The 21,419-nt window shown below is 40.4% G+C and overlaps 1 protein-coding gene across 1 annotated transcript in view; it reads right to left on the bottom strand.

Moving 5' to 3' along the window:
• DCHS2 (dachsous cadherin-related 2) overlaps window positions 1–21,419 on the bottom strand; it is a 275,427-nt gene that overhangs the window by 60,745 nt on the left and 193,263 nt on the right. The window contains exons 11-13 of the mRNA XM_055144802.1: window positions 19,180–19,314; window positions 18,587–18,796; window positions 10,050–10,910 (exon numbers count right to left, since the gene is read on the bottom strand). Of these exons, the coding sequence (XP_055000777.1) occupies window positions 10,050–10,910; window positions 18,587–18,796; window positions 19,180–19,314 (1,206 nt within the window). The remainder of the gene's footprint in view (window positions 1–10,049; window positions 10,911–18,586; window positions 18,797–19,179; window positions 19,315–21,419) is intronic.

Below are 21,419 nucleotides of genomic sequence, written 5' to 3'. Positions count from 1 at the left end.
AAACACACCTACAGGCTGTTCTGCCCTCATGGGCTGCAGGTGGTCGAGAGGCCTGGAAAAACATTTTTGATCATACTTCCCATGGGCTGACCCGGATTCAATTACTCTGTCCCTCTCAGAGAGCCCGGCAAGCTACCGAGAGTATCCTGCCCGCATGGCAGAGCCCGGCAAGCAACCCGTGGCGTATTCAGTATGCCCAAAATAGTAACAAGTCTTACAATGGAGATGTTACTGGTGCCCGCTCAAGCAAATTGATGAGCTAAGGGATGACGGTGATACAGTGATACTTCCTGTGGGGAGGCACGGTTGGGGAGGTGTGGTGAGAGGATAAAAAGGTGTGGGAGAGGTTGGATTGGATTGACGGGATGGTTGAATTGTTGGTTGGATTGGTTGAAACTTGGACAGCACAGAGAGACAGAAGAGGAGACTGATACAGTGGGAAGAAAGAATTGTGCCGTTAGAGATAGACAGAGAGAGAGGGTTGGAGAGAGCTGGGAAAGACGAGAAACTGAATAAATGGCAACTAATCGGCAAACAGCTTGGCCTTCTTCCTTCATCTGTCCAAGGCAACAGCCATTCCGGTGGAGAAGTGGCTCAAGAGCACTGAATGCAGATGGTGATAGAGGGCCCCCTGGAGAGCCCATGAACATCCTTTCACTTGTAATCCCCACGCTTCTGAGGGGCTTACACAGCCCCACAGCCCGAGGTGGGGATTTCACAGCTCCTTGAGCAAGTGCGGAATTTGTTTTTATACCCCGTCACAGTGCTCTGGGAACTCACGCCTTGGAATGGATATCTTACCTGGTGTGGAGGCTAAAGAGAATAGAGTGGAATGCATATTCTGTAAAACTCCAGTTATTTCACTGCAGTAATGTAGCCATTAAGTACAAACCCCTCTGCTGAGAATCTGTGCCCAGTTTGAGGCAGAGGAGGAGGATAAGAACTACTGACTACTACATGCATATGATGTCATTTCATCCTTGCAGTGTTCCTGTAAGGCCACATGGTCATCCTCATATCAGAGGGAGAAACAAAGCAGGAAAGCAGGAGTGATATAAGTCCTGTCACAGTTCTCCATATGCAAGTCCCAAGACTTAGCAATAGTGGGGCCCTGAATTCACTGGCAAAATCATGCAAGTGCTGAGAAGAGGGGTTTTTCACCAAAATCTATTTTGTTCACTATACAACATTACCTATATCTTACAAGCGAAAATGCTTCCACGTGCCAGTGTGTTTTAATTTTATTTCAAGTTTTTTCATTTCTGTGTACATATTTTTTACTCAGGGTTCTCCTTCTCCTCTAATTTATAATTTCAAGTATCCCCATCACAATAATTCCAAGGAAGTTAAGGGGTTGTAAAAGCTGCTCACGAGGGATTTATGATGGTTGATTCATTCTCATTGAGATAACTGAAGTATTGGAAGTAAAATAGAAATAAAAGATGGCTTCTAGAAGATTCATTTAAATTACTTAGTGGATTAAAATGTCATGGACATTTGCTTTATCCTTCACTTCAGGAAGACTCAGAAAGATAAGACTCTCTCTCTCAGGTGGGAAAGAATTGGGGTCAAAGTGAAAAGCGAAGAATCATTTAGGTTCCAATTTTGATGTCATAGACCTGTAAGGTCAGCCTCTCCCTTATAGGCAACTGATACACTCTGAGAAACATTAGGTTCTTTATCAGGGAGCATTTTATGACTAAATTTTAAAGAGTTGTCTAATAACTTGTAATTTTTAAAATGGAATCTCTATGTTGAACTACATACCATTTTAACCAATTGAAGTATTTACTGTTGCTAATAGATGATAAAGTGATCATCTAAACTGGAAATTTGTGGTTTTTCCAGGAAACAAATGTTAAACACAAATTTAGTTGGAGTAACTTTTTATTTTCATAAAAGAACATCTATGGCTGAAGAGTATAGAAACCATATGTGTTTCTAAGAAAGAAAATTACAGACCAATTTCCCTGATGAACACCGATGCGAAGATCCTCAACAAAATGCTAGCAAATAGGATCCAACAACTCATCAAAAAGATCATACATCACGACCAAGTGGGATTCATCCCAGGGATGCAAGGATGGTTTAACATTCGGAAATCAATCAACATAATCCAGCATATCAACAAAAGTAAAGACAAAAACCATATGATCATATCAATAGATGCAGAGAAAGCATTTGACAAGATCCAACATCCTTTCATGATGAAAACCCTCGCCAAAATGGGGTTTGGAGGAACTTTCCTCAAGATAGTCGAAGCCATCTATCACAAGCCTACGGCAAGCATTATCCTCAACGGGGAAAAACTAAGGGCCTTTCCTCTGAGATCAGGCACAAGACAAGGATGCCCACTCTCACCACTCCTCTTCAATATAGTACTGGAAGTACTTGCGATAGCTATTAGACAAGAAAAAGAGATTAAGGGCATCCAGATAGGAAAGGAAGAAATCAAACTCTCACTATTTGCAGACGACATGATACTATATCTAGAGAAGCCTAAAACCTCTACTAAGAAACTCTTAGAAACAATAGACTTATACAGTAAAGTTGCAGGCTACAAAATCAATACCCAAAAATCTATGGCCTTCATATATGCAAACAATGAGGCAGAGGAAAGGGACATGAAAAAAGCAATCCCATTCACAATCGTGCCCCAGAAAATCAAGTACCTCGGAATCAGCTTAACCAAGGAAGTAAAAGACCTTTACAAAGAAAACTACAAAACGCTACTCCATGAAATCAAAGAGGACATGAGGAAATGGAAACATATACCCTGCTCGTGGATAGGGAGAATCAATGTTGTCAAAATGGCAATACTCCCTAAAGCATTATACAGATTCAATGCGATCCCTATAAGTATACCCATGACATTCTTCAAAGAAATGGATCAAGCAATCCTAAAATTCATATGGAATAACAAACGTCCAAGGATAGCTAAAACAATTCTTGGGAAAAAGATGATGGGAGGCATCACCCTCCCCAACCTCAATCTTTACTACAAAGCAGTAACAATTAAAACAGCATGGTACTGGAACAAAGGCAGAGCCGTAGACCAATGGAACAGGGTGGAATATCCCTACACACAACCCCAAATGTATGATCATCTAATCTTACATGGGAGCAAGAGATGTGAAGTGGAGCAAGGAAAGCCTCTTTAACAAATGGTGCTGGCACAACTGGACAACCACATGCAAAAAAATGGGTTTAGACCTTGACCTGACACCATGCACAAAAGTCAGATCAAAATGGATTAAAGACCTCAACATTAGACCACAAACCATAAGGTACATTGAAGACAAGGTCGGCGAAACCCTCCACGATATTGAAGATAAAGGTATCTTCAAAGGTGACACGGAACTAAGCAATCTAGTAAAAACAGAGATCAACAAATGGGACTACATTAAACTAAAAAGCTTCTGCACCGCAAGATATACAGTGACCAGAATACAAAGACTATCCACAGAATGGGAAAGGATATTTACACAATACCCATCAGATAAGGGGTTGATATCAATGGTATATAAAGCACTGGTTGAACTCTACAAAAAGAAAACATCCAACCCCATCAAAAAATGGGGCGAAGAACTGAACAGAAACTTTACCAAGGAAGAAATACTAATGGCCAAAAGGCACATGAAAAAGTGCTCTGCATCACTAATCATCAGAGAGATGCAGATCAAAACAACCATGAGATACCACCTCACACCACAGAAACTGGCACACATCCAAAAGAACAAAAGCAACCGCTGTTGGAGAGGATGTGGGGAGAAAGGGACCCTTCTACACTGCTGGTGGGAATGCCGGTTAGTTCAGCCCTTTTGGAAAACAGTATGGACGATTCTCAGAAAACTAGAGGTTGAGCTCCCATTTGACCCAGCAATACCACTGCTGGGAATATATCCCAGAGAGTCAAAAAAGTACAATCGAAAGAACATCTGCACATGTATGTTCATCGCAGCACTGTTTACAATAGCCAGAATCTGGAAAAAACCCGAATGCCCCAAAATGGATGACTGGTTGAGGAAACTTTGGTACATCTATACAATGGAATACTATGCAGCTGTTAGAAAAAAGGAAGTCAAGAATTTTGTAGTTAAGTGGATGGGCATGAAAAGTTTCATGCTGAGTGAAATGAGTCAGAAAGAGAGAGACAGACATAGAAAGACTGCACTCATCTATGGTATATAGAATATCAGAGTGGGAGACTAATACCCAAGAACTGTAGAAATAAGTACCAGGAGGTTGACCCTATGGCTTCGCGGCTGGCCTCACGTTCCGGGGAAAGGGCAACTCAGAGAAGCGATCACCAACTACATAGTAGTTGAAGGCCATGTGGGGGAAGGGAGTTGCGGGCTGAATGAGGGCTAGAGACTGAGCACAGAGGCCACTCAACACCTTTATTGCAAACCACAACAGCTAATTAGAGAGAGAGAACAGAAGGGAATGCCCTGCCACAGTGGCAGGGTGGGGTGGGGGGGAGATGGGATTGGGGAGGGTGGGAGGGACGCTGGGTTTACGGGTGGTGGAGAATGGGCACTGGTGAAGGGATGGGTTCCCGAACTTTGTATGAGGGAAGTATAAGCACAAAAGTGTATAAATCTGTAACTGTACCCTCACGGTGATTCTCTAATTAAAAATAAATAAATTATAAAAAAAATAGATATGGGGATGGGGAATAAAGAGGTGAACTAGTAAAAAAAAAAAAAAGAAACCATATGTGTTTGCCTGGCATATGGCTGACACAGGGTTGATCCCAATACCCTCCACGGTCACTCACACACTGCTAGGAGTGATCTTTGACTATGTACAAAGTCATAAACTTTGTACATAGCTGTTTGTGACCCACTGCCTCACTCATCACTCCTCCCAGCCCCACAAAAGAACAGCTAAATGTTGAAAGAAATTTAATATGAATAGTTAACTCAGATGTCAAGTTCCTATTGGTAGGATGCCCAAGTAACTCAGAACTTTAATCTTCCATAAGACTTGAAATGTGAATCAATTTTTATCCCTCCTGTCACTGTTTCTTAGAAGGGCCTTAGAAATTCTACTGACCCAAGTGTAGGTTAGAGCTAATCAGACTGAATAACTCTTAACTGTTGTCTTTCTTTTCTCCTTCCTGTGATATGTTGTACCTCTTACTTTACTTCCCACTTGGACTTTAATCCCTTCATACATATTGCAATTAAGAAGCAAGAGTTCTAAATAAGCAGGTGTCTTAGCAGGGAAAGGTCCAAAATATTTAATGACCGAAAAAGCTTCGAACATACTGGGTTTATAAAAGAAAGATTTTAATGAGGAAGCTTTGAACATTTATAAAAACAAAACGCTAATGAAAGAGCATCAAAGAATTTATATTATCTAAGAACACGATAAGGTATTAGAAGCAGGAATCTTAATGAGTCCAAAAGTTTATGCCCCAAAGAACCTCAAACATAAGAAGATTCAAGAAAGCCCTAAAGATTTCTGAGTTGAGAGTACCAAGGACAAGATACAGTTCAACGGGTTGACTGGTCTGTTGATTCAAATCAGCCAGTCTGATAAGAGGCAACTCTGCCGCTAACTTTTCACACATCTCACCCTCACCCTTATATGACTTCCCTCTGGGGGTGCTAGATTGGTACTGGCACAGATATTGAAAGATACATGATTGTCACTTCAGAAAACAGACAGAGGCGAAGAGGCTGTCTGGCTTCCCTTTTCCAGGCAAACATTTATAGCTGTGTCTGGGCCAGAATAGGCCAAACAGGGAAAGTCACCACATCCAAGTAAAAGTACATAATCCTAAACAAAGTAGATAAGATAATAGGGACTTTAATCCTCTGGTTAAATACCTGCCTGCAATTCTTCTAGGTGTGCAACTGCTTTCATGAATGTCTTTTCTATGCCCCTTTTTAAATTTCAACTCAAACCTTTTCATTCTACACAGTACTCAGAAATTGCTGCATTTCCACCCTACAGCCTCTCTGATGGATTCCATTACTCTTCCAAATATGATCCTAATCCATTGCTTCAGATATCTTAAAAGGTAAAAAAATGTTTTGAAGACCATAAATCTTTTTTTACTGTCAGAAGAAGTTCCAGCCATCCTACATAAGACTTAACAATATTTTTTTTTAAAAAAAAGATTGCAGGAACAGTGAAGTTCTCTTAAAATTATAACTCAAGGAATCAGAGAAATATTATAATGGGTAAGGCACTTGCCTTCCACATAGCTAACCTAGATTTAATTGCAGCAGCCCACATAGTACCCTGTGTCCCAGTGGGAGTGATGCCTGAGTGTAGAGCCAGGAGTAAACCCTGAGCACAGCTGGGTGTTACTCAACACTCACCAGCCCCACAAAATAAACCAAAATAATAAGTCAAATTTTAATAGTAAAACTAATTCCAAGAGAATAAAGGATGGCCCTGGTTGGAGGTCGTAGAGAGGACAGTGATAAGATACAGAAAAAATCTCCCCAGTTATCCATTTTTCAACAGGATAACCTCTCAAGGATATGAAAATAATTTGGTCTTCACTGCCATTTTTCCTAATATTTAATCTCAAGCCAGGTTACTTTTAATCAACCATGTTGATGAATTCAATCTGTGAGAGTTGGGAGTAGAAGAAAGGTGTACAAATTTGATAAGATGATGCCTAGGAGATAGGAAATAGGTTAAAATTGAAATCAAGGGTGTTTCTTCCTATAAAGGCTGCCTATAGGAGTCACTAAAGAGTGATTTACCCCAACATACACACACACACACACAGACACACACACACACACACACACACACACACACGTCTCTTTTCCATAGTGAAACCAGGGGTAGCTTTTCTTCCACTTACAGTTTCCATCAACATTAATGTATCAATTCTGAATAGAACTACAAATGTTATTATACTTCCCTAAATTCATTTCATATTGACCCATGTTCTTTGCAATGTCTTAGATAATAACTCTTACCAATACCAATGCCTACTTTTAAAGTTGAAGTTTAAATCTACAAATTGATTTGGGTAAATTGAGAACGGATAGCCTAACAATTAGGAAATTACTTAGTATTTAGCCATTCCATTTACTCACATGAAAATTCGTGATAACAAGTGATAAAAATGCTTTACAAGTCAATTCTTCCGAAGAATTCTTAATGCCTCAAGCTCAGAAAGAATTTATATTGGATGTGAATGTTCCCTAGGAGTAGCCGGAAACAACTATACAAGCATAAATGAATGAACTAGAGATAAAATTTGAGTGAAAGCTCAAGTCCTCCCAGCAGCTTACAAGGACCTGCGTGAGGTATCAACAACATTGTGGCCCCATTTCCCGCCATTCTCCCCTCACTGCTTCTTCTGCTCAGCCATGCAGTCCTGCACTATTCTATGAACACCAGGCAGGCTCCTAGAGATTATCCTCCCTCTCCATCCCCTACCTTCACAAAATGCTTTCCCCCACAGCTAACAATGGTTACCTCTTCTCTGAAGTCAATCCTTTCTTGCGATTTGCAGCTGTAAGTATCTGTCCCTTCTTAACTCCCGCTTGTCCTGCTCTGCTTTTCCAGCACTCACTAGCTCTGCATCACTTAACATACACTCTAGTTGACTTGTGTACGTTCATTGACAGTCTCTCTGTTCCTGCTGGAATGTCAGCCTTCAGAAGGGTAACCATTTCTGTCTTTTCACTAACAGATCCCACTAGTAAAGTATCTGCACATGAGATTCAATAAAAATGTGCTGAAGCAACAAATAAACTATCTGCAGAATCACAGTGTAGACCATGGTATGCTCCAAGAGGCAGCCTGGGATTTATGGACAGATCTGAAGGAGGGAGGCAGATCTGAGTTCGACCCATAAATGACTTTCCAAATGGAGGGGTTTTCCAATCCTATCATGCAATCAATTTGCCCACAGAGCTTGTTAAAAACAATGCTCCTGGACCCCTGATCTAATGAAGCGGAACTTTGATAGGGTAGATCATAAATCTCTTTCTCGCCAGGTACAAGAACCACTGTCCTACACTCTCAATTTCTAATATCTTCAAGTATAGCTTGAAAGATCAAATGGCAGGGATCTTTTGAAGGAGCACTGCATTTGAAGGTAGTGTTCAATGATTGAATGATTTTAACAAATTAATTTGAAGAGTTACTAATGAATTCTATTTTGTGCTATATAATATGGGGAAATTTTAACTTGTCTTTCCATCAGGTTCTGCTCTATGACCAGGATGTATATCTCTTAAGAAGAACAGAATTAAAGCTCTAAGCTATATCTTCTATTATTCATTATTTAATGCACAAGCGAGAGACTTGTGGTTCTTAAGAGAGTAAGTTGGAAACCTCTGACATTGGGAATGTTGCTATCATTTTATTTAATAAAGACAATTTCATTTTTTCTCTTAATTTTGTGTAGAACCACCCTGAGACCTTTTGAGTAAATTTCAGATAACCATAACTCCTAAGAGGGCCACCGGTTAATAATTTGCAACTCAGAATACTGCTGACTTAATACTGGATATTAAATTTGATGCTCTCTTTTGAAAATGAAGGAAAATATAAAATGCAGCAAATATTTTTACTATGAAATGAGTAAATCAATTTCATGGGACTATATGTTGCCTTTTAAATAGTGATTTATGTGGGCATAGATGAAATAAAATTAGATCATGACAAAATGACAAAACAAAAACAAAAGAGCAAACAAAGAGCACACATCAGACTTACAGCCACCAAGCTCCTCTCCCAAGACCTCATGACCATTTGCTTTGGCCTCTGGCTGAAAGCATCAGAAGATTCATTTCTCTTTAGTTAGACAGAATTACTCTGATCGGATTTCATTCAGCTCACAATTAACACAAACTTTTCTTTTGTAGAAGGGTAATTGAAATTGATTCTCCTAATGGCTCCCAATAAGGCATAAGTTTAAAATAGGAAATAATCGAAAATTAATTTAGCATTTTGAGTTGCTGTTCATGGAAGCCTGTTCTGAGATATGTAGAGTGCTGAATTCTGTGGGTTCAGATAGCACTGCTACTACTTGGAAATCACTGCTGGCTACATTGAAATCAAGTAAAGGGTTTGATTCCTCCATCCCTCTTGGAGAGCCCGGCAAGATACCGAGAGTAACGGCCCACGTGGCAGAACCTGGCAAGCTCCCTGTGGCATATTCTATATGCCAAAAACAGTAACAACATGAAAGCTTGTAACTATTTCACGGTGATTCAATACAATTTAAAAAATTTTTTAAAAAAGAAACATTGATAATAGTATTGCACTTATGAATGCATAACCTCATAAAATATAACTAAAGTACTATGTCATTTTTAAAAAAACAGTAACAACAAATCTCACAATGGAGATGTTGTGAGATGATTTGCTCAAGCAAATGATAGAACAATGGGACTACAGTGCTACTTAATACATGCTTACTATGTGTAACAGACTCTTTTAAATCTGTGTTTCACATAACCTAGATACCACTGGCATAATTTGCAGGCTGGGAAACCAAGGATCAGAGGCATTCAGTTATCCAAGGAGACACAATAGCAAGACTTTGTTTCATTTTGTTTTGGGGTCACAACCAGTCACTTGAGGAATCCTGTGGTACTGTGGATTGAAATAGGGCTGGCTGCATGCAAGGCAAGCACTTTAATAACCCTTACACTATTTCTCTGCCCTCCAGAGTTAGGGTTTTATCCCAGAGACTAAATGTACTTCATGACAATATACTTCATCTTTTTGCATTTCTAAGAAAGTACTTCAGGAAAAACAGTTATAAGGATGCTACATATTTACACAAAAGAATCTATTTTGAGATTAAAACTCAAGTGAACTGAAACTTTAAGACCCTTGAAAGATTTATCTTCCCATTATTATTTACCATTTTAAAAGTGTGTGTTCTACTAAATTTAAGTATATTTTTCTAATAATGTATTTTGAACAAAATTAGCATAATAGACATTGGCTGGATTAAAAATGTTTTAACTGGATTCACATCTTGAAGCATTCTTAATCTTATGCATTTTGTCAATACAAATAAAATATGCAAATAAAATTGAACTGACACTTACCTTCCTCATCATTTTCCATTACAGTCCCTTTATATAGTTGGTGGCTGAAGGAAAAGTTAGCACTTTCTCCTTCCATATGGACAACCAGAACACCAGTGGTTAGCCTAGCTGGCACCCCCTGGTCCATTATGTTTAACTGCAACCACACAGGAAAATATTCTGAAGGTAGATTTTGCTGAAGTTGAATTTCCCCTGTATATTTATTGAGAGAAAATATTGACTGGGTCTCCTCAAAGCCAAAGGTGACAGTTCCATTGGGACCCAAGTCAGGGTCACTGGCTCTCAAAATGGTCACGGTTTGGTTGGTAGGTACCTGGGGAGAAAGAAAAATTTCAAAGGGGTTCTGTTCCCAGACTGGGTCGTTGTCATTGATATCAGTCACCTGGATCTTTATCATCACCGTAGCACTTCTTGCGCCCTGGACACTACAATCTCGGGCTACAGCCCTAAAAGCATGCTCGGATGTGGCTTCTCGGTCCAGCATGTGGACAATTCTTAAGGTGCCTGCCACAGGATCCAGGGCGAATGGGCTTGAGGCATCGTCGTCCATCAGCAAATATTCAATCTGTCCATTCAGTCCTTCGTCCTGGTCCACAGCAGAGAGCACAAGAACCACCGTCCCCACTTCAGCGTCTTCTCTCACGAAGGACTGGTACTGCAGCAGGGGAAATGAGGGGCTGTGGTCATTGGCATCCAAAACGTGGACATGCAGCTGCACCCTGGAGCTCCGGGGTGGGTCCCCCAAGTCGGAACACAAAATGACCAGAGTGAAACTGTTTACCCGCTCTCGGTCCAAAGAACAGGTGGTTGAAAGCTCTCCGGATGTTTCATTAATAGCAAAGAATTCCTCAGTATTTCCATCTAGTAAAGAAAACAAAGTTAAACTCATTTGAATTAAAATAGGGGTCGCCCTTTGTTAGTTCTCTATTGATGAATTTCTTCATCTGACCTCTGCCCATTGCTGTCAACATTGGGGATATAATTACGAATTTCCAAATCATTATCAAATATCTTTTCTCTTTGTGTGTTGGGGGAAGAGGGGCAAATTTGGACCACACCTGGCTCTGCTCAGGGATCATTCCCGGTGTTGGACGGGGGCTTAATGTGGTGCTAGGATAGGAAAGGGTCATTCACATGTGAGGCAGGCACCTTACCCCTGTACTATCACTCTGGCTTATGAGCTCCTTTTATGGGAAATCAACAAAATAATAGTATTCAAAATCGATCTTTTATTCCATCAATAATTAGAATGCAGGCTTTGACCAGTTTGCTATGGTATGATTTTGTGTGAGATTATCCACAACTATTAATGTTTCTCAATTTCTCCTCTTGATAGGATGGAATTGCATGGCTTCTTTGAAATAAAATACTAGAAATCAGTGAAATATAATTTAGGCTAATTTTTATGTCAGAAACTAACAGTGTTAGTAGTAATTTTTCTATATCTGAACACTATTGCAGTTATTTAACATCAGTAATCTGCTTTTATTACATTCACATGATATTTTATATGAGAGTAAAAATACTTCTGTCATGGTGGTAGGACATTATCATAAATTAACAGGGAATATTCAGTTAATTTCCAGAAAGTAATCTCAATGCTTGATTCTACTTTTTAGTCTTCAAAAGTAATCTGCCCTTTGTCTTTGGTGCTGCAAAAAAAAAAAAAGGTAAAAATTGACCACAAGGGAACCAGAGAGACAGCATAACAGGTAAGACTCTTGCCTTGCCTGCAGCCACCTGATTCTGATCTCTGCACCCATATGACACACTTCCCTACTCCTCCCTTCCCCCCCACCGTCCTGCCAGGAGTGATCCCTGAGCACAGTCAGGAGTACACCCCGAGCATGGGTGTGGCCCAACTGTCCTCTTAAAAAAATTGAACACTTGCAGGCTACAAAATCAATACCCAAAAATCCATGGCCTTCATATATGCAAACAATGAGGCAGAGGAAAGGGACATGAAAAAAGCAATCCCATTCACAATCGTGCCCCAGAAAATCAAGTACCTCGGAATCAGCTTAACCAAGGAAGTAAAAGACCTTTACAAAGAAAACTACAAAACGCTACTCCATGAAATCAAAGAGGACATGAGGAAATGGAAACATATACCCTGCTCGTGGATAGGGAGAATCAATGTTGTCAAAATGGCAATACTCCCTAAAGCATTATACAGATTCAATGCGATCCCTATAAATATACCCATGACACTCTTCAAAGAAATGGATCAAGCAATCCTAAAATTCATGTGGAATAACAAACGTCCAAGGATAGCTAAAACAATTCTTGGGAAAAAGATGATGGGAGGCATCACCATCCCCAACCTCAAACTTTACTACAAAGCAGTAACAATTAAAACAGCATGGTACTGGAACAAAGGCAGAGCCGTAGACCAATGGAACAGGGTGGAATATCCCTACACACAACCCCAAATGTATAACCATCTAATCTTTGATAAGGGAGCAAGAGATGTGAAGTGGAGCAAGGAAAGCCTCTTTAACAAATGGTGCTGGCACAACTGGACAACCACATGCAAAAAAATGGGTTTAGACCTTGACCTGACACCATGCACAAAAGTCAGATCAAAATGGATTAAAGACCTCAACATTAGACCACAAACCATAAGGTACATTGAAGACAAGGTCGGCGAAACCCTCCACGATATTGAAGATAAAGGTATCTTCAAAGGTGACACGGAACTAAGCAATCTAGTAAAAACAGAGATCAACAAATGGGACTACATTAAACTAAAAAGCTTCTGCACCGCAAGAGACACGGTGACCAGAATCCAAAGACTATCCACAGAATGGGAAAGGATATTTACACAATACCCATCAGATAAGGGGTTGATATCAATGGTATATAAAGCACTGGTTGAACTCTACAAGAAGAAAACATCCAACCCCATCAAAAAATGGGGCGAAGAAATGAATAGAAACTTTACCAAGGAAGAAATACTAATGGCCAAAAGGCACATGAAAAAGTGCTCTGCATCACTAATCATCAGAGAGATGCAGATCAAAACAACTTTGAGATACCACCTCACACCACAGAGACTAGCACACATCCAAAAGAACAAAAGCAACCGCTGTTGGAGAGGATGTGGGGAGAAAGGGACCCTTCTTCACTGCTGGTGGGAATGCCGACTGGTTCAGCCCTTCTGGAAACAATTTGGACGACTCTCAAAAAATTAGATATTGAATTCCCATTTGACCCAGCAATACCCACTGCTGGGAATATATCCCAGAGAGGCAAAAAAGTACAATCGAAACAACATCTGCACATGCATGTTCATCGCAGCACTGTTTACAATAGCCAGAATCTGGAAAAAACCCGAATGCCCCAGAACGGATGACTGGTTGAGCAAACTTTGGTACATCTATACAATGGAATACTATGCAGCTGTTAGAAAAAAGGAGGTCAAGAATTTTGTAGTTAAGTGGATGGGCATGAAAAGTTTCATGCTGAGTGAAATGAGTCAGAAAGAGAGAGACAGACATAGAAAGATTGCACTCATCTATGGTATATAGAATAACAGAGTGGGAGACTAACACCCAAGAACTGTAGAAATAAGTACCAGGAGGTTGACTCCATGGCTTCGAGGCTGGCCTCACGTTCCGGGGAAAGGTCAACTCAGAGAAGCGATCACCAACTACATTGTAGTCGAAGGCCATGTGGGGGAAGGGAGTTGCGGGCTGAATGAGGGCTAGAGACTGAACACAGCGGCCACTCAACACCTTTATTGCAAACCACAACAGCTAATTTTAGAGAGAGAACAGAAGGGAATGCCTTGCCACAGTGGCAGGGTGGGGTGGGGGGGAGATGGGATTGGGGAGGGTGGGAGGGACGCTGGGTTTACGGGTGGTGGAGAATGGGCACTGGTGAAGGGATGGGTTCCCGAACTTTGTATGAGGGAAGTATAAGCACAAATAGTGTATAAATCTGTAACTGTACCCTCACGGTGATTCTCTAATTAAAAATAAATAAATTAAAAAAAAATTGAACACTGAGACTAGAAAAAAGCTTTCAAGTATGTTTTAAAGTCACCTTCAAGATTAATCAGGAAAGAATGTGGTTTGGGAACTGCTGGCCACTGTCTTGGATGAGGCCCACTATTTGCAATGGTAGGGGAATATTCTGGAATCTACCAGGATCCTGTGGGGAAGAAGCTGAATGACAGTAAGTGAAAACAGCCACAAGTGTTGGAGATTGAGAAGGGACTGGCATTTGCATTTAGTCATAAGACATGGTTAATTTGTACCAAACACAGCGACGGTCAGACAAACCTACATATCTGTGGCAGTTGTGGTTGATAATGTGATTCATTCATTCCACAAGCATTTAAGAAACACTTGGCATGTGCCAGCAGTGTTCTGGATGCTGAGAATACAAGGAGAATAAGATACGATCCTAGGCCCTAATAGTTTAGTCTTAGAAGAAGGACATATTTGGTACCTGGACATTAATGTATAGTGTGAAGATCATATGCACAAGGCATAGAAGGTCCCATAATCATGAATTAGAATTAGCCAGAAAATGCTTCATTACAAAATGTAACATCAAAACTAACCTCTCATGGGAAGAACTCAGGCTGAAAGTCAGAGAGAGAAACTTGAGTGTTTCCCAGAATGGCTACAAAGATCATAGAGAGATTAGAGACAAGATGCTATGGGTGTGAATAGAAAGGGACAGAAGGAGGTCTGGCAGTTGGGAAGGCATGAATTGGGGAGATAAACAAGGATGTCAAGACATGAAACTCCCTTAGGCCCACTGCTGAAAACTCTTTTATATCTCAAGATCTGAAAATGTCAAGAATCACGTTTTGTTTCCAGAAGCAAAGCCACAACATGATTGGATCAGAGGAAGGCTGGGGATCCATGACCGTGATCTACTGGAGCAAAGAAACTCTAGAATAATACACACCTTTAGTGGACAGACACATCCCAGAGGTAAGGAGGAAAGATAAGGAGGAAAGAAGGAAGGGTTCATGATGGGGCTTAACAGAAGGGTGGAAGGGAGTAAGAAATCAGTTGTCTAAAAAGAGTAATCTGAGGACAATGTGGAAACAGGAATTATTCAGTTAATTTCCAGAAACTAAACTTACACTGTCTTAGTCCCAACATTGCTTTGCTCAGATATCAGGTAGATTCATATGCTTTGTCTCCCTCTGCTCCCTAAAGTATTTCCTTTTGAGCATCTCATTTCATTCACTTCTCGGGCAGGGCTCTGAGAAGAGCAGCTCTGCCAGCCCAGGGGTTCTGTGACCCTCCTTTCTTTGCTCCAGGAAGGATTTCTGAGCCTGACATAGGGCTGTAAGGCTGCAGCTATGGGTCTGGTCCCACTGAAGCCATTGGCTTAGACAGGGACAGAGGATTTAGAGATGAAGGTGAAGAAACAATGAGACTTGGCTTGACCTCAACAAGAATGATGAAACAAGGGGAGGTAGGGAAACTTTCTGTGTGAGTCTTTTGCTTTTTGGGTCATACCCTGCAATACTCAGGGGTTACTCCTGGCTCATTCACTTCTAGCAGTGCTCAAAGGATCATATGGGATGCTGGGAATCAAATCCAGGTCGGCCACATGCAAGGCAAATGCCCTACCCGCTGTACTATCGCTCAAGCCCCTCTGTTCTTTTAAGGTATATAATTAATTAATGTTTTGATGCTTATGACAAGAAACTTATGGGAAGCAGTCAGAGAGACAGCTCAAAGGGGGCTGAGTGCATGCGTGGCATACTCTAGACCCTGATCCCTAACACTAAATGGCTCCCCGAGTACCATCTGGATGGCCCTGGTGGTCTCCAGCACCCCTGAACCCAAGCAGGACTGCATTACCAGGCCCAAGCACCCAACTGCCAGGCTAACAATGCCAGACTGAGTACTGCTGCAAGTGCCCCCTGGGATCCTGGCACTGTTGGGGAGTCCCGAACCCACAAATAAATAAGTCTTTAATTTAAAATTTGATCAATTAATATGCATGTATAGGGAAAACAGCTGCAAAACTGTGAAAGACTCAGTAAGAAAAATGTCAGACGACTTGGAAGGTGGATCGGGAAGGTGAAGCAAGTTCAGGTGGGCAGGAAGATGAAGGCCTAAGTCCAGTCTGGACACAAGGATAATGCCATGCAATTGGCTGGAAACCGAGTCTCTGAGGCAAACTACCTTTCACTTTGTTCAGACAGGGAGGAGGATATAACTTTTTTGCTGGGATATGACTATTCTAAATATTCTAAATATGACTATTCTAAGTACTTTTGAATAACTGCACTGAAAGACACGAGAAAATGATCGATTTATCGATCTACCTACGAAAAATGAAAGGCTGGTTAACACCGCCCATATGTTATACTTAGGTACTTAGGACCGCTAAATGGATTTTGGAGGTTTGTATTAGAGAATATTTTATCAGCAGTAGTCTTTCCATTACTGTTAAGTGTCTGCATCAGAACAATAACCCAATTCTGGCATATTATGAATCTAAAAAAATGGACTTTAAAACAAAAGTTTCAATTGAAATTTTCAAAAAATGAAAGCACTCTGAGAAGGAAATGACCATCACAACAGGCAGAAAGAGGGAAGAGCTGCACTGACTTGTCAACATTAGTTTGAGGGTATTCGGTTCTTCTGAACAGAGTATAATGGTATGCTATATATTACAATAGAAATGCCACTATGCCATTATATTTATATTTTGGATCATGAACCTAGTTAAATGCATCATAAAGAAATAGTACAAGTTTAGGTCACGATGGTAATTTTTGAATAGAGTTCTGCTCAGTATCTAAGACGGGTGGTTGAAATAAGTAACACTCAGCTTCAGCATGAGACATCATTAGAAATGTTAATATAGACGTCTATATATCTATTCACATTAAAGATTCACACAGCATAGCTTTTTGAAGGAGTTAATGGAATTGTAAATATAAACTATGCATTGTGTGTGAAATTGGTATCTCTTTTCACTGAGATTCATGAAAAAAGGGTTTTCCAAAACATTTAATTGTCTACCTCTGCCAGACATGTTTGTTGTTACTTGCTAGGGGTACTCCCCACTTCAGGGGTCACTCCTGGCTCTGTGCTCATGGTCCACTCTTTGTAGTTTTTGAGAGACTCTGTATATTTGATTTGAATTAGGGTAGGCTGCATGCAAAACAAGTTTCTTAATATTTGTATACTTCTTTTTTTTAAAAAAATTAAATTTTATTGAACCACCATGAGATAGTTACAAGCTTTCATGTTTGGGTTACAATCTCACAATGATCAAACACCCATCCCTCCACAAGTGCACATTCCCCACCACCAATATCCCTAGTATACCCCCCCTTTCCCACCCTCCCCCTGCCTCTATGGCAGACAATATTCCCCATACTCTCTCTCTACTTTGGGGCATTATAGCATGCCGAAAGTAGATAATGGACCAAACATGATGACCTCTCAGTGTCTGTGTTGCAAGCTATAACCCTTGTATACTTCTCCAGCACCAACATACTTTTACTTGTAACAAATACATATATCCCACAACAATTACATGACATTTTTAACTATTAAGAAGAAAGGTAATAAAGCTATTCTCACTTGGAGCAAAATGGACATATATAGAAAGCATGGCTTATCTACAGCATTTTTAGGAAACAGAGAGGTGTCACTTCCAGGAATTAGTTTCAACACTATTTTTACCAGCATTAAAACAGCTCCTCTTTAGTGAACACAGTCTAGGAATCGTTGCCCCAACCCCCAATTTGCATCATTCTATGTGCACCCTGGTAAACTGCAAAAAACACTTTGTAAAGGTAAATATGCACCTTGATAAACAATGAGAGTCAATTTTTTAAGGTAAATAATCTGTAGCTCTCTCTGGCTGACACTATCCTGCCAGCAGTCCATCTGTCTTTGATTAAAAGGTGCAATACATTCAGTTATCTTATGCAGTTCCCAGAAACCTTGACTTTTGGGATCTGGTGATATGTGTCACTCATACTCAGGAGCTGGGGATTGTGTATCTTCTTGTGCTTTTCATTTCCCAAAGTCTTGCCTTCTCAAAAGAACAAGTGATCCCAAAGAAGTAAAAAGCATGGAACAAAAACTATTCATTCTATCTGTACCTCATCTAATACTAATATCAAAAAGATCAGAAGAGTTGATAGTAGAATTTTGTGGGATATCTTTTTTTTAGGAAGGGAGGGCACCCAGCTGTGCTCAGAGCGTATTCCTGGCTGGCTCTATGCTCAGGGATCATGCCTGGTATGGTGCCTGACTGTATGTGGTACCAAAGATAGAACAGGGTTGGCTTCTAGGTGAGAACCTTACCGGCAACACTATCTTTCTGGCCCCTGATTGCAAATGTTTAACAAATTTGAAGGAGAGTGCGCAAGTAGAGAGGCTATGGGGGAGGGTGGGGAGAAAAGTCACACACCAGTCAGTTCTCACTGGGCCTGACTTCGGTCAACACTGCACTAGGTCCCCAACAGAGAGGGACTACCAAAGGGTGGATCTCTCAGTCGGTCTCCTGGTTGAAAATCCCATAGACCAAGTACTTACCCAGTATATAATACCGGACAACGCCATTGTTGCCAGCATCCTTATCAGAGGCCCAAACGGTGTAGACAAGCGCTGGCTCTTGGTTTTCCAGAACCTCAATGTCATGGACAGGGGCAGTAATGTTCGGTGTGTGATCGTTTTCATCTTCCACAGTACAGAGAATTGTTGTGGTGGCGGATAATGAAGGGATTCCCCCGTCTTGTACAAGTACTGACAAGAAGCGAAGAGAACACAGATGGTAGCTGCTCGTTCATATGTCTGGCCCTTGCATCACACAGCATCAGACCAACCCACTGGGTAGCAAGAGTTCAATCAGACCTTATTTTGTTTACTATTCTTTTTTATTGTTTTTGCTTTGGAGTACTACCCAGCAGCGCTCAGGGTACTACCCAGCAGTGCTTCTGGCTCAGCCCCCGAGGGTCACTCCCAGTGGTGCTCAGGGAACTAGAGGTGCCAGGGATCAAATTCAAATCTCCCATGAGCTCTCATCTGTTGCATTATATCTCTCTGCTGCCAATCACTTTGACTTAAAGACATCCTACTGAAGAGTAAGATTCCATGGCCTTCGAAAGCATGGTCAAGTGATGGCTTACCTCGAAAGGTGAAGACTTCTTGAGCTTCTCTGTCAAGGGCTGCGGTTGTCACGACCTCTCCAGTGTCAGGGTTTATCTGGAACAGTTCAAATGAAGCACCCGGCATGATTTCAAACTGAAGCTGGGCATTGATTCCTTGGGGGAGGGAAATATAAAGAAAAACTTAGTAATGATCCCTTAAGACTCCATTTGTGTGTTTCATTATTCTTTCTCTGCCTATATTAGGCTAGTGATGAAAGAAAAAAAAAAGGCAAGGTGCATAAATAACCTTCAATGTAAGGTTTTTAAAAAAATCAAAACAAAAAGACTTTTTTTTAGCTGTTCTTGCTAAATAAAAGCCTCATGGGCTGCGATACTTGATTTTCAAAAGTCTTATGAGACTTCCCCACAGTGAATGCTTAAGATTTTTTCCCTCCCATAAAAAAATTCTTATGAGTGCAACCCTACAGCATATTACTAATTACACCTCCTAGCACCCTTGATTGTGTTTTAATGACATCAGCATAAGCTTGCAAGTCACCACTTCTACAGAGTGGCCCCTTATTTGAAACTTGTATTCAGATATTGTAGTTTCTAAGTGTCTCAGTATAGAATGTGAGTGCACAGAGTTGCTTCTATGCATATTTTGATCTAATTTTGTGTAGTCAGTCTCCTACATGGAGTAAGAAATATAGTACAATGTTATGCATTTTGCAAATAATTCTTCCCACATTTTTTTGTGGTTTCATTTCTCCCCTGAGAAAAGTATCACTTCATTTCCACACTAGTTATTTCACCATTATCTTTAATGAGTTTATTCAATGCCATTGTAGTTTATTTACATTTTACACAAGTTTATTTACATTATACACAAGTTCCTTTCATTTTACAATGTTCCTAATTGACAAGAATCTAGATATATAGATTATATTACATTAAACATCTTAGCTGTTTTATGCATCTTATAGTATATTATTTTATAATTTAATAAAAGTATATTGTCTGCCATGGAGGCAGGGGAGGTGGAGATATTGGTGGCGGGGAATGTGCACTGGTGGAGGGATGGGTGTTTGACCATTGTGTGATTGTAACCCAAACATGAAAGCTTTTAACTATCTCACAGTGATTCAATAAAATTTTTAAAAAGAGACTGCAGTAATGATAAAAACAAATTTAAAAAGTATAACATTAATTCAGCATTATGATTTTACACTTTTTGAAAGATGAGACACTATCCTTTTTTTATCCTATTGTTTTAAAGAACACTCTCCATTAGCATAGTAAGACAAGCACTATATTCCTTCCTTCATTGCTTATTCCTATACTCCATTTTGTCTATCATAAAATAAATTTTCAACCCAGTACAGTATAGTGGATTATAGTATGTCCTACTCTGGCCTTGTATTCGTGCCCAAGCCTTGGTATTTTAGTATTCTTAAGAAAAATTTTAATATTAACCACTTACTTAATATGTAAAAGTTAAAAGTCACCCAAACATTTCATTCAATAATTAGGCATAATATTACACAAAAACTCCTTTATTAAGACAAGTGAGTATTTAATCACATATAATCACACAATCTACACTACAAAAGATAAGACCTCTAAAAATCCTAGAGTGTCAATATCTGTTTTCTGTCTATTAGTTATTTTATAAAAATGGCAAAGTACCCTCTTCTATCTACGTTCCCTCTTTCTAAACATTTAGCACCATCAGATGCCAGGTAAAGTGTTACCTTTAAAAAACATCACCAATCTTCTCCACTTGCAGCCCTAACTCACCACTCCCCCAACCAGGTATCTGGGACTGCCCTCAGTCCCACCCGCCTGGCCTGAAGGAACTCTTGTGCTGGCCCTGACAGGCCTGGGGTCCCCGAAGCCCCCGCCCCTCCCCTTCTCCCTCACCACCCTGGTTTCTGCTCCAATTGGCCAATAGGTTCATGTCCTCTACGTCAGGGGTCGTGGCCTCAAAAAGAGCGTGGCCTCCTGTGGGGTGGGTGGCCAATAACAAGGCCGAAGTTATTTTTCCCCTCCCTGCACTGCACACTTAGGTCACAATCTGTATAACCTATTTCTTTGAAGAACACCCTGGCCATCTCGATCACTATATGCCAATAGTCCATTAGCCTGTCCTAATTTCACAAAAACTGTCAGTGAATACAAGAAGCTTCATAAAGAGATCATAGCCTCAAGTCTTCACTAGAGGCCTTACATAAATGAGGAAGAGCTCCTGAGAGTAAGGAACTATTCTAGAAGGGAAG

The sequence above is a fragment of the Sorex araneus genome, chromosome 7 (assembly GCF_027595985.1).
Source record: "Sorex araneus isolate mSorAra2 chromosome 7, mSorAra2.pri, whole genome shotgun sequence".
NCBI lineage: Eukaryota > Metazoa > Chordata > Mammalia > Eulipotyphla > Soricidae > Sorex > Sorex araneus.
The sequence above is the reverse complement of the archived record's forward strand: the minus strand, read 5'-3'. Positions and strand labels throughout refer to the sequence as shown.